The 13,100-nt window shown below is 39.5% G+C and overlaps 1 protein-coding gene across 16 annotated transcripts in view; it reads left to right on the top strand.

Annotated features, from left to right (window-relative positions):
- The window catches only part of MPPED2 (metallophosphoesterase domain containing 2), a 211,636-nt gene that overhangs the window by 3,611 nt on the left and 194,925 nt on the right, over nucleotides 1-13,100 (top strand). For all 16 annotated transcript variants that reach the window (XM_086338609.1, XM_086338624.1, XM_086338613.1 and 13 more), the window contains exon 2: nucleotides 2,920-3,168. In XM_086338609.1, the coding sequence (XP_086194735.1) occupies nucleotides 3,041-3,168 (128 nt within the window). In that variant the 5' untranslated portion in view covers nucleotides 2,920-3,040. The remainder of the gene's footprint in view (nucleotides 1-2,919; nucleotides 3,169-13,100) is intronic.

Below are 13,100 nucleotides of genomic sequence, written 5' to 3'. Positions count from 1 at the left end.
GTCTTGTTTCAAGCTTTTTCCAGGTTTCTCAGATTAGAGGAGGGAGTTTACCAAAAAAAAAAAAAAAAATGCCTTTCCCATGTGTTGGTGTTTCATATTCTTGATATATGATTATCCTGTGATGTGAATGGGGGTGAACATAGCATTTTTTAAAAATAAGCTTTTTCTTGACTTGTCTGTAAAGGTTCCTGTGAAAGTTTTGAAGCTCTGTGCCTCAGTCTGACATTTTCTTCAAAGGACTCCAGATTAAAGAAGATAGACGCTGCAGGTGCACTGTTTCGATAAAACATTTGAAAGAGAACATGGTAAAGATGAATTCAAATGAGGTGCCAGCCACCCATTTACCCTTTTGAGTTACAGGGGCCTGTGCTTGCTGATGAAAAGATGTTCTATTTGTCTTACTGGAGCAAAGGTGCAAAAAGGCACAGATCTCACTTGGTAGAAAAGGCAATCCCATGTTGACTGTGGGATATAGTGGACCATATAAGAGAGCAAATTGATCACCTTCTAAGTTCTTTCTTTTCTGGACTTCAAATGGGAGGGTCTAATGCTAACTACTGTAGGTCATTACCTAGATATTTACATAATAGGTATGTATCTTTCATTTCTAGGCCATTTTGCTGAGTTTAATTAGTGAGTTTACTCCAGGAACATTTAAACTGTTTCTGGCTCCGGGTGTAGAGATTGTTACAGAGAGGTCACAGTGGTCTAGACATGAATTTTATTTCCTTTGCTTCTTAATGTTCTGTATTTCACACAATAGACATTGATGGCAGGAACATAAGAAATGCCATGTAATTTTTACACCACTCTCTAATTTATGCAAACACTAAGTTCTCCAGTCTGAAAATGTGTATTTTTTCCCCCTCTGTGCTTTGATGGCTAACATTCTTTTTAATGACAGTCATTTCTATAACAGGAAGATGTTTTCATTTGTATTTACTTTTCAGCATGTCGCAATTATGCAGTTTTGCACTTCATTCGTGTCTCGGTACTTTGTGTCTCAAAAGAGAATTACAGTACTTAGAACAGGACTGCAATTTGAAGCAGGTGTTGTGTTTTACTGTTATGCAAAATAACAGTAAAATATAATTGTGGGGGAAATTAAGGAAACAGCTGCAAACTTGGTATGAAAACTGCTACATTATGATTTGTAAGCAGTTCTTATGGATATCTTACATCAGAGAAGCAGGCAAAGATTTTAATTTCGTTAATCCTAGTGGCCTGGTTGTCTGTCAGCCAGTGCTTAGAGGACTCATACCTCCCATGAAGTCAGGAAGAAGAAAGAGAACCCAAAATGACACTTTGTTTAAAATGCCAGAGCAGGAGGGATTCATGTCTTGGCAGCGCCATTGTGTGTTAGGAACGCAGGCAAGGTGGGTGTTATTTAGCTTGCTTTGCTAATATGAAGAAGGCAATGATTTGAGTAGAAGGCTGTGGAATTTCTTAGCTCAGCTAGCATATGGAGGACTACACAAGCCCTGGGTTGTAAAATAATAAAATAAATGGCCTATGGCAAGCCATCTGCCTTTTGCTTGATATTTAAGGTGTTTCATGCCAAATTTAAATCTAATCTTATTATTCTAAATATTTTTATTTGAGATAGCATCTAAGATTCCCAGAACTTCATGGTGCACTTGGTGGATGTATTGTAATGCAGAGCGCTTAAAATAAGAGTGTGGGTTAACCCAAGGGTATCCAAGGAGCATGCTGTCCCCTTCTTGAAAACTTCCCTGATCAATTGCAACAGCTTAGAGGCAGGGATGGGCTCTGCTCAGTCTTTGTGCACCTGCTGTAAAAATAAACATCCTCATTTCTGAACCCAGTGCAGCAAATAATATAGTGTCTTTTAGACAAATAATCAAAATGAGCTGAAAAAAATTTTAAAGGATGAAACCAGCTACTGAGAATATTGCAGAACCAAGCAGGAGTGAGGGCTTCCCTTATGGCTCAGCTGGTAAAGAATCTGCCTACGATTCAGGAGACCTGGGTTTGATCCCTGGGTTGGGAAGATCCCCTGGAGAAGGGAAAGACTAGCCACTCCAGTATTTTGGCCTGGAGAATGCCATGGACTGTATAATCCATACGGTCACAAACAGTCAGACATGACTGAGAGACTTTCACTTTCAAGCAGGAGTGAAGCGGTAGATTCCATGGCCACCCTTCTTTACTGCTCCTTCTGGTCTTCAAGAGGCTGGTAATGAATGCACCCAAAATGGTAATCCAAGCCTGGATGTGTTCAACTTTCCCCTGAGTAACTGGATGGTTTTAAGAACCTATGTTACATGTAGCAAGAAGGATTTGCCTTAACATAAAGTTCTTGGCTGGAATAGAATCCATATGTATACCGTGCTTTGAGTACCTATGTATTTTGGAACCACTGAAAAATTATATGTGATGTGTGCATATATTATGTGTGTATCATAGTTACACACAGGTATCTGTGATGAACACAGCATTTTAAATTTACATTTGGCATTGTGTTTTATGGCTGTGCTAAGCACTGAGGTTTCAAATTATTCTGTGACACCAACTTTGTACAGACCAAACGTTCCAATTAGCAGGGAAGGTTTGGAAGACTCTCCACTTCGAGCTCAAACCATTTATAGTTAGACACCATGGCAACTGTGGATGTGCCCTTCCGTAATTCACGTTAAGTGGCATAATTATAATTAAAGAGGAAATCTTAGTTTGAACACCATTGAAATGATTTGCTAGCAGCCAGCCGTGTCGTTTGGAGTGCCATGTCCATTCTGAAGTACGTGCTGGATGGAGAGTTGGGAAAGGTTTTGTCCACGAAGCGACCACACAGATTAAGATTTTTCCTGAACCAATTTCACATCCAGGTGTCACGTCTGACATTGTTTAGAACATCCTCTTTCTCTTTGTCCTCATTTTTTTTGTTTTGTTTTTTTCCAGAAACGCAGAGCAGTATTGATGAGTAGATCCTTGGGTTCAGAGGTTGGCTGAAACGCACCATGCCCACTTCCATCCTTCGCTCCGGAAAGTTGTGAATTGCTCATGCCTATAGAGAGGAAGGATGGCACATGGGATTCCTTCTCAAGGCAAAGTTACCATCACGGTGGACGAGTACAGCTCCAACCCCACCCAGGCATTCACGCACTACAACATCAACCAGAGCAGGTTCCAGCCGCCACATGTACATATGTAAGTATCGCTTGTGAACTTAAAAAAGTTAGCCATCAGGGAATTAGAAAGTCGCTAATGACTTGGAGAATAAAAGATGTAGGCTTCACCAAACAGATGGCTTATCTGTGGTTCCAAGTATGGCTCAGAGGAATCCTCTGCATCTGGGTAACGCTGAACGTTTCCAGAGTATGTACAGTCGACCATAATTTGCTATTAGATCTTTAGAGCCCTCAAGGGCTTGCCTACATTTTGTGGATAACAACAGAGAGGTTCAGATATTCACCTGATGTCACACAGCTGATTTTGGCAGATTCCCGACCCCTAGTTCAGTTTGGATTTACCTTGCATTGCTTGCTTCCCTGATGAAATGTCCTTAACATTTCTGTAGTTTTTTTCCCCCCTATAACTCACCCCACCAGCCCTTTACATTCAGCTGGGAAATAGGCCTAATTGGGACTAACTGTCCAGCCACTGCTAAATCTGTTGTCTTGCCTGTTGCTCGTAGAACGTGTGCAGCATGCTGCTGGATTTGAACAATATGGGGAACAAAGGATTAAGGGACAGTGAGACAGTGGGTTCCAGGAATTGTACTTTTCCCTCACTCCCTCATACTTTTTATTTAAGCCCTGTCTCGGTTTAAACTGTTTAAGGAACAAAGTGCGGGAGAAATCCAGAGGCAAGGATTTTGCAGCACCTGGGTGCGCACCAGCTTTTTTTTCTGTTCCTCTGCTACAGGATGTGCTGGGCTTTCAGCAGGAGGGGCAAAAGGTCACCATCTCCCTTGTTTATTCAAGGCCTGGTGCTCATTCTCTATTAGACCCTTCCAATGTCTAACATGAGTCTTTCATGGTAGGACTAAACCCCTTTGAAAAGCATTGTATAGTCAAGAGAGAAAGGAGGTTAGGGATCTGTTGACTGATTTTACCATTCCTGGCAAAATTGAACTTGGGGCATGTCCAAGTCACAAGCTCTTTTTTTAAAAGTAATTGTTTTATTTGGGCATTAAAAAAAAAAACCCAGTAAGTCCACCTCCCTCCCACCACCAACACAGACACACACACAGATACATGCAACCCCCTCCTCAAATTTACAAACACTAACCAAACACAAAGATCTTTCTCTTGACTGCCTGGGTATTGTCATAAGTACTAGGATGTTACTTTGCAAGTTTGCATATTCTGTAGAGCTCCTCAATTATCTATGATAGGATTTCTGCAAAAAAAAAAAAAAAAAAGAAGAAATAGAGAAATCCTTGCAAATGGTTAATGCTAAACTATTTCTAAGATTTTTATACTCTTTAAATCAGGATATGTTCATAATAATGAAGGTTTCTTGGTTTTAAGGAAAAGTTTTTAAGGGAAAGACTTTTCTTTGTTAAAATGGCTTTTCTGAACACTAACTGTGTGTTAATTTCAAATATTCCTTTTATTCTTCTGCTTCTAATAATTGCTTTTCCTTCAAATATGTTATAGAATGTGTGCAAACTGGACTTAGGAATCCTTGAGCTCTGCTTTGCTGGTGTAACATTTCTATTAAAGAATGGCACAGCACTTTGTGGATTTTTGTTTCCTTCCAGGCAAAAGAAAGTATGTTTTGCCCCAGATTCCTTGGAAAACGACTGACAGGGAATCTCAGCTTAGTCTTTGCTTGTTTGTAGCCCTAAGATTCCACTGGTGAGCTGTGAATGCACAATGATATTTTAAAAATCATGTAGCCTTAGAACTGATGTACATGATCTAGCCATGAAAAATTTGAAGGATCAGATTATACCTTTTATGAAAACAAGCCTTGCAAAGTGGAGTTTGCAGTGGCGGCTTGGACAGTTGTGTAGCCCTCTTACCCGACTTCTGCCCTGGGAGTAGTAGTTCCTCCACGGTTAACTCCAGGTGCCCTTGGCACCTTCATCACCCATGAGCAAGGGCGCAGGTGGAGGGCTTCCCACCTATACCTTTTGTTCCAGCCACGCATGTTGGCACCCCATGGGCCTTTCTGTCTTGGTGCCATTGCCTTCACTGTTTCTCGCAGCTGAGACGCTCACATTTCAGCTCTGCTGAGAGTCAATTCTTGGCCCTCTGCATCTAGGAAACCTCTTCTGTCTTCCCCAGTCCAGAGTGACTGTGCCCATCCATCCCCCACCCTCCACCGACATGACATTTTCATCACTTGGTGTTTTCCTCCAACCAGACCACCTCCATTTTTATTCTTTTCTGTTTCTCTCTTACCCCTCCGTTCTCCCTACCTTCTCTCTCAAACGATATCATTCTTTTTTTAAAATACTGGGGCAGGTTTGTTTTATTAAAAACAGTTTTTAACATTTATTTATTTGTTTGCTGTGCTGGGTCTTGGTTGTGTCACGTGGGCTCCTCAGTCTTCACTGAGGCACGTGAGGATCTTTAGTTGTGGCACTGTGGCATGTGGCATCCAGTTCCCGGACCGGGCATCGAACCCAGACCCCTGCGTTGGGAGCATGGAGTCTTAACCACTAGACCACCAGGAAAGTCCTGTATCACTCATTTCTTTTTCAAGGCAAGGATTGAGCAGGTGACAGGTGTTTAGAAATATTAACTGATCACTTGATTGATCCATGGATTTGATTGTGCATTGTGTTGAAAAATTGTGATTGAGATTTGGAGATGTTCATTGGGATCTCTGACCAGTCTTAACACTCAGTGTTGTTTGAAAGAAGGTACACATTATCAAGATGCTGGCCAACCTTTTCCTTGACCTTTCTTTTCCATGCTTGGTCCCCTAGCACAGAGACCAGCCCATACTGGGCATTCAGATTTTTTGGTTAAATATGATCATGTTATATCTAAAAGATTGCCCAGGGTCTAAATAGAAACCTAAATTGGCTGGAAAATACCTATAAAATATTTAGTCTAAAATTTCTTCAGTTTTTCTAAATTTTTAACATGTCATAGTTAAAACACAAAACAGCTCTACTCCTCTCCCTGAAGGTATTTTGTCTTTTCTTCTTGAATAGTTGCTCATTTATTTTGCATGAGTTTCTTAGAACATTGGCTTTCCTTTTGCACTTACAACTGACGTCTGTGGAGACCCATGACAGATCGCCTGGATTGAAGTTACAGTGCTGATCCGTAAAGTGAGCTTTTTCTTTCAGGAAACCTAGTTGAGGTTTAGTTAACTTGTTTAAGAAATAGTTCACTTCCTATTTAATTAGTTTGTTGCACCTTAGCTTTGTGACCCATCTTGGACAATTTACCTTCTCTCTTAGTAAATGTAAACATTTGCACCAAATGATAGATATGAACCCTTTTAGCTCTGACATACCAAGATTAAGATTGCAGTTAGGACATTTATTTGCAGGATGTGCTGTGAGGGGAACACCCATGCGTAAGACCCAGTTCCCATCTTCGTAACCTCATCATTGATTTCAAAGCTGTCATTTCAACTGGCATTAAGGGTTTACCACATGGTCCTGGTTTGGTTTCACTTGGGAGTTCTGAACAGGTTGTCACCAGGCCTTCTAGGAATCACTGGTCTGCATCTCTGCCTGTGATGTAGGGAAGTTTTTTTTTTTTTTTAAAGAAAGCAATCCCATATGACCTTGGGAAAGAAAATTAAAGCACAGCTGAAGTTGACAGGGCAGAATTGAACCCAGAATTTCTTATCCAGATTCTTAAAGATACTGATAGATGTGATGGTTGAAAACCAGCAATTAACAGGGCTTCATTTTTCTACAGCCCTGTCATGTTCCCAAGCAGAATGCTATTTAGTATTTTTAATGATGAAACTTATTTAGTATTTTCAGTGAGGGTAGGAGAAGGTGCTCAAGGAATCAGTGTAGATCTCAAAACACCAACAAGATTTTGTATGTTTTACATTGTCTGAGGCCTAATTAAGTACTGTAAAACATCTTTAGTAAGGTATCTAACCATATCTGTTTTTGCATCAAAAGTCACCCTTCAGTCCCTTGCAAACCAGGATGATTGGCTACCCTATTGAGGTTAATTCCTCACTTTTTTCTTTCAAGATTGGTTGCTAGGAAGCTCAAATTAAATTTTATTTTCAGTTTTGGACACTTTGTACTTTCTTGTCCATGGCTTTAGTTGCCAACACCCTTGGAATCTTACTTAACTCTTTTTCTTTTACATTTGTTTTGAGGAGGCAGGGTAGTATAGTGGTCTGTGTCACCAGTGGAATTAGATTGTTGGATTTAAAACCTGGTTGCATGACTTACTAGCTGCATAACCAACTGTGGAGAAGTGTATTAACTTCCCTTTTTTCCCATCTCTAAAATATAGATGATAAAAGTAGCACCTATCTCCAAAGGTTCTTGTGAAGGTTAAAAACATTATTATCTGTAAAACTTTTAGAGGAATGCTTAGTATATTGTCTGTACTCAATAACTGTTAACTCTTTCATAGATGATTGTTTTATTGATTCTGCACTTTTTTATTCTGTCTCAGTTCATTTTGAAAATTAGTGGAGTATAGATAAATGGATAAATAAGAAAATCACTGGTAAGTTTTGTCCTGTCTTCCTCAAGGAGTCATTACTAGCAAACTTGTCCTACGCTTAGTTGCTCAGTCATGTCTGCGACCCATTGGACTGTAGCCTGACAGGTTCCTCTGTCCATGGGCTTTTTCAGGCAAGAATACTGGAGTGAATTGCCATTTCCTTTTCCAGGGGATCTTCCCAACCCAGGTATCAAACCCACATCTCCTGTGTCTCCTGCATGGCAGGTGGATTCTTTACCCGCTGAGCCATCGGGGAACCCGTAGTAGCAAACTTGGCTGGGTGTAATTTTTAGCTGTCAATGTTGGAAGGTGCCCTGACTTCTTTTTTAAAATTTTTTCATTTTTTAAATTTTTTATTGAAATATAGTTGACTTGCAAAATTATATTAGTTTCAGATATACAACATAGTAATTCTATATTTTTATACTTTATATCCCACATAAAGTTATTATAAAATATTGGCTATATTCCCAGTGCTGTATATTGCATTCTTGTAGTTTATCTATTTTATATCAATAGTTTGCACCTCTCAATCACCCACACCTGTTTTGCCCCTCCCTCTGCCTCTCACCAGCAGTCTGTTCTCTTGTCTGTGTTTCTGTTTTACTGTATTTGTCCTTTTATGTTTTAGATGCCACATGTAAGTGAAAATGTATAGTATTTGTCTTTCTCTGTGCCCTGACTTAGTGCCTGTTGGGATGTCTCACCTACCTTGAGTTATTCATGGGTTTGTCAGCCCCAAGGGGACAAGGAATCTGGAGAGCTGAGTGTTGTCACCTGATTTTTCCCTGTAGAATCATAGTGGCCTGCATTCACTTGTGCTAGTCTCAAGCCTTCGTAGCCCTATCAGTGTCTGAGGCTCTGTACCTATGGCTGAGGTTAAAACAGAAGCATTAAGTCAGTCAGTCAGTTTAGTTGCTCAGTCGTGTCCTACTCTTTGAGACCCCACTGACCAGACCGCAGCACACCAGGCTTCCCTGTCCATCACCAACTCCCAGAGCTTGCTCAAACTCATGTCCACCAAGTCAGTGATGCTATCCAACCATCTCATCCTCTGTCGTCCCCTTCTCCTCGTGCCTTCAATCTTTCCCAGCATCAAGGTCTTTTCCAGTGAGTCAGTTCTTCACATCAGGTGGCCAAAGTATTGGAGCTTCAGTTTCAGCATCAGTCCGTCCAATGAACACTCAGGACTGATCTCCTTTAGGATGAACTGGTTGGATCTCCTTGCAGTCCAAGGGACTCTCAAGAGTCTTCTCCAACACCACAGTTCAAAAGCATCAATTCTTCGGCACTCAGCTCTCTTTATAGTCCAACTCTTACATCCATACATGACTACTGGAAAAACCATAGCTTTGACTAGATGGACCTTAGTGGTTAAAATAGAAGCCTTAAGAGTTAACTGGATTTAACCAGGACTGAGTACAAATGGTATAGCTTGAGCTGGGGAATGAGGACAGTGTTCACACGGTTGCTGATAATGTGGTGTGAAGTCAGAGATCTCTATCCGAAAGCTGATCTCACTAGTTGCTGGCTTGGCTAGGTGATGATGGGCTGGATTACTGAACTTCTATCTTCTCATCTGTAAAATGGGTTCAGTGACTCTCTAAGATGGTTGTCAGTGTTACTTGAGATGATGTATATGACATAGTGCCCAGAAGATAGCATTGGTAAATAAATGCTGTGATCATACTTCTGGTCTTGTCCAGTAGCTGGGGAGCATGAAGTGTTAACATCTTTTTTTTTCCTGAACTGCTTGTGTGAAACTTGACAAGTCCAACTTGTCCTTGTTGCTTTGTTGCATTTTAGAGCATCTGTCAGTGTTTGCTTGGGCATTGCTAATCAAAAATGGTCTGAAGCTTTTAGGGTATCCTGGTGATCATCCCATGCCGAATTCTTACAAGATTTTGTTTGTCTAATCTCAAATTTTATTCTTAAGTGGTAGGAAATAAATATTTATTTCAGGTCTATATTAGTTATCCTTGGCACTTCCGAGGTGGCAGAGTGGTAAAGAATCCACCTGCCAGTGCAAAAGATGCTTGGGACACAAGTTTGATCCCCGGGTCGGGAAGATTCCCCTGAAGTAGGAAATGCCAACCCACTCCAGTATTCTTGCCTGAAAAATCCCAAGGACAAAATAGCCTGGTAAGCTACAGTCCATGGAGTCACAAAGAGTCAGACACAACTGAGCGACTAAACACAATAGGTATCCTTAGATATAAGAAGAAAGTTACAGAAGAGTGTTAGAGAATGATGCCATTTGGTTAAAAAAAATCTCAAAATGTGTAAAAAGATAAATATCAACATTATTGGGGATTCTGTAGGGAATAAATTTACAAATAAATTTAGGGGAGGGAATGATAGGTAAAGATCTTAACACTTTTTTATTTTATATACTTTCGTCTATTTTATAAGAACTCTATAATGCTTTTATGATAAAAAAAATTTAGTTAAAGAATGATAAACATGTGATTTGTCTGCAGTCCCTTCTGCTTTTAGTTAGCAAGATTTGCGTTGAAGGCTCACTCTCATGTAAATCTGCTTTCTTTGGGCCCAGCTTCCTTGGGTGGTACCTTCTTCTGTTCTGTGTTGTAATCCAGGTAGAGACCAAAGGCTGTTTCTTGGTTCAGTGTCATTTAGCTTGCTCCTCTATGTGAAGATGTGAGGCCATAGATGCTGCTGACTTCTTAGCATCTAATAGAGGGAAATCTATTTAAGAAATGCTGTCAAGTTCATTTTTGGAAGCCAGAAAAGTGTACAGTATCGATAAATAAAGAGCTTGCTGTCGCAGATGACTTGACAGTATTTCAGGGAACCTGGATTCTGGTCCTGTCTTGGTCACTAATTAGGTCTGTGATCCTGAGCAAGTTGAGCGTCTTTGAATTTCAAGTTCCTCACCAGCTGTTGCACTCGATGCACTTTAGCATCATTCCTTCCTACCCTGGCCGTCTAGGGTTTCCTCTTTTCTTCTCTTTCCTTTAGTCTGTTTGAAATAAAGAACAATAATCCCTCATCATTAGTGATATTCTGTAGGGAAAGACTACATAGTGAGACATCACGGGGATACACTGGAGGAGAAGACCAGTGACCCCCCACCTCGCATAGGGAGGAAGAGGAGTATCAGTGAATGAGTGATTGTCTGGGGCTCTGTGAAATTACACAGTACTCACAAGGTAGAAATTCATTCTTTGTCGAAGAGCTGGGTTGCATTAGCTGTGTGAAAAAAAAAAAATTCTAAACATTTTTCTCTTGGTAAGCCGCTTTCTCATTCTCATTACAAATTTATCACTGGCCTGCACATTAGCATGGCCATAATTTTTGTTAATGTTTTCAATCTGAAATTCATCTTGGAGATGCTGAATGGCCCTTTTGGTTTGTGCTCATGTACAAACACAGGGTGTTTTTTCTTTTCCTCTCTCATTTCTTTTAAAAAATAAGTTCTTTTTCCTGTTATGCTCCCTGAGGGTACTGGTCTCGTGGTCCATGACAGTTTAGGCTTCATTTCAGAACTGACTTTCTTCCTATCCCGTTGATTTCTTTGCTTTTAAAAGGCAACCTGAAATTAGATTTTTTTTTTTTTGTCCCATATGGATTTGTTCTTAGAAATTTAGCTGTATGTTGCATAACTAGGTAGTTTTGTTTGTTTTTGGTTCCTTGACTCTCTGGGAGGGTAAAGAATTTTGACAAAGCGGATTCTTTCTACTATGGTATGCCTGGATTTCAAATCCTGAAACAGTTACCTACTTTTATAGAGAGAGAAAAGATTCATACGAAAAGTGTGGCTACAGTCAGTGGATTGGCATATCCTGAAACTGGGCAATTCTTAATCACCTCTCCTTATGGATTAAATTTATCTCCTGATCTGAGTACAATTTTTAAAAAACATTGTTTTGATAAAAATAGACAAAAATGACAAGACTAGCTAACCAGGAAAGGAGTACTATAATAGGGAGTCTGTATTTGAAACATATTAATTTCAATTCTAAGATTTAGAGCCTGTGAAGATGTAGATTTTAAGATATGAAAACAAAGCTAATAATTAAATCTGCCACCTCTAGTATAACAAGCTCTAGGTAGTTCTGAACTGTTTCAAAAAGGAGAAAAAACTCACCGAGTCTCAGAATGTGTGCATCAGCTTGTTTTTCATCTTCTTCAGTGTTTTCTTCGCTCTCTCCTTCCCATGTCTCCTTCCCTTTTAGACTTACCTGGCATCCTGGAAACTGGGTGTTTCTGTAGCTATCCTGGCATAATTAGGCTATTATTTAAATATCAGTGTGGACAAAATTGCCACGATTTTCCAGACCACCATGTTAGTCTGCCTTTTTTTTTTTTAATGTAAAAAGTACACTTAAAGGCTTTGTCTGTGTAGAAACACTAACTTTGCAAAGAGGAAACTTTGTTGAATTTATTGGCCTTTGCAGTATTTGGATCTGCATATTTTTCTTTTTCTTTGGCTTTGAAGATTTTTTTTCCTTCAGTTTGTCCCTGTAAAAGGGTAAAATGTATGCAAATAAGAAAATGTGTTGTCTTGCAGGCTTTTAATTTTTTTTTCCTTTACCACACATCAAGAATATACACTCTAGTTGGTTTAAATTTTCATGTTTTTATATTAAATAGCAAAGCTCTTGACACTAGTTGAAAAAACAAAACAAAACAGAAAAACACTAGCACCATTTAATAGAGCAAAGAGGTAAATTTTCAGAACTTGTTAGTATTGAGCTTTAAAATTTCACGTGAGAATTAAACCCTTCTTGAGGTTCATTTGTCGGCAGTGGCTTCCTTACAAGATTGTGGTGCCCTACCACCATAACATGAACTCTACTCAAATCCATTTATTTCTTTGAATAGACAGTCTCTGAAACCTTCCAGCTAAAAGATTTGATAATTCTCCAGTTGGAAGGAAAATATCTTTTCTCATCTTTCGGTGGACTATTTTGGCATTTCTGCTGATTGGCTAAGAAAAGCGGTTTACTTGTGGTATTTAGTTTTAGGTATTTGGGCCACAGACCAAGTTTCAAACCGTTTACATATTGTACACTTAGTTTAAAATGTGTTTTGCCCAAAGACTTAAAACTGAAATTAAGAAAAAAAAAAAGGTAAAGTCTCCCACCAGCTAAGCAGCCTCAGCATGTTTCTCTAATTTCCTGAGTTAGCCTTTTGCTATAACATGGACCTTCTACCAGCTCTGTTTTGGTCCTGAGTTTTGGAAAAATTTCCCCCTTTTGTTTCATTTTGCTTTGCCTTAAGACTTCACTTAAGACTTCAGAGATAACCACAGAAGCCTGTCAAACTGTATGAGGCATTTTTTAATAATCACAGATATTTTTTAATAATCACAGATACCCGTTGCTCTTGGTTTTGCCTTATATTTAATATTCCATTTTTTAAAAAGTACCAACTTTTGTACATTGGTCCTGCTAGGGTGTGGAGGAAATATAATGAGGAGATAACATGTTTTATGGAGAAGAGGGA

This window comes from Bos grunniens, chromosome 15 (assembly GCF_055505025.1).
Source record: "Bos grunniens cultivar Pamir isolate PY7600 chromosome 15, Bosgru_T2T1.0, whole genome shotgun sequence".
Taxonomy (NCBI): domain Eukaryota; kingdom Metazoa; phylum Chordata; class Mammalia; order Artiodactyla; family Bovidae; genus Bos; species Bos grunniens.
This window is presented reverse-complemented; position numbering and strand designations above follow the sequence as displayed.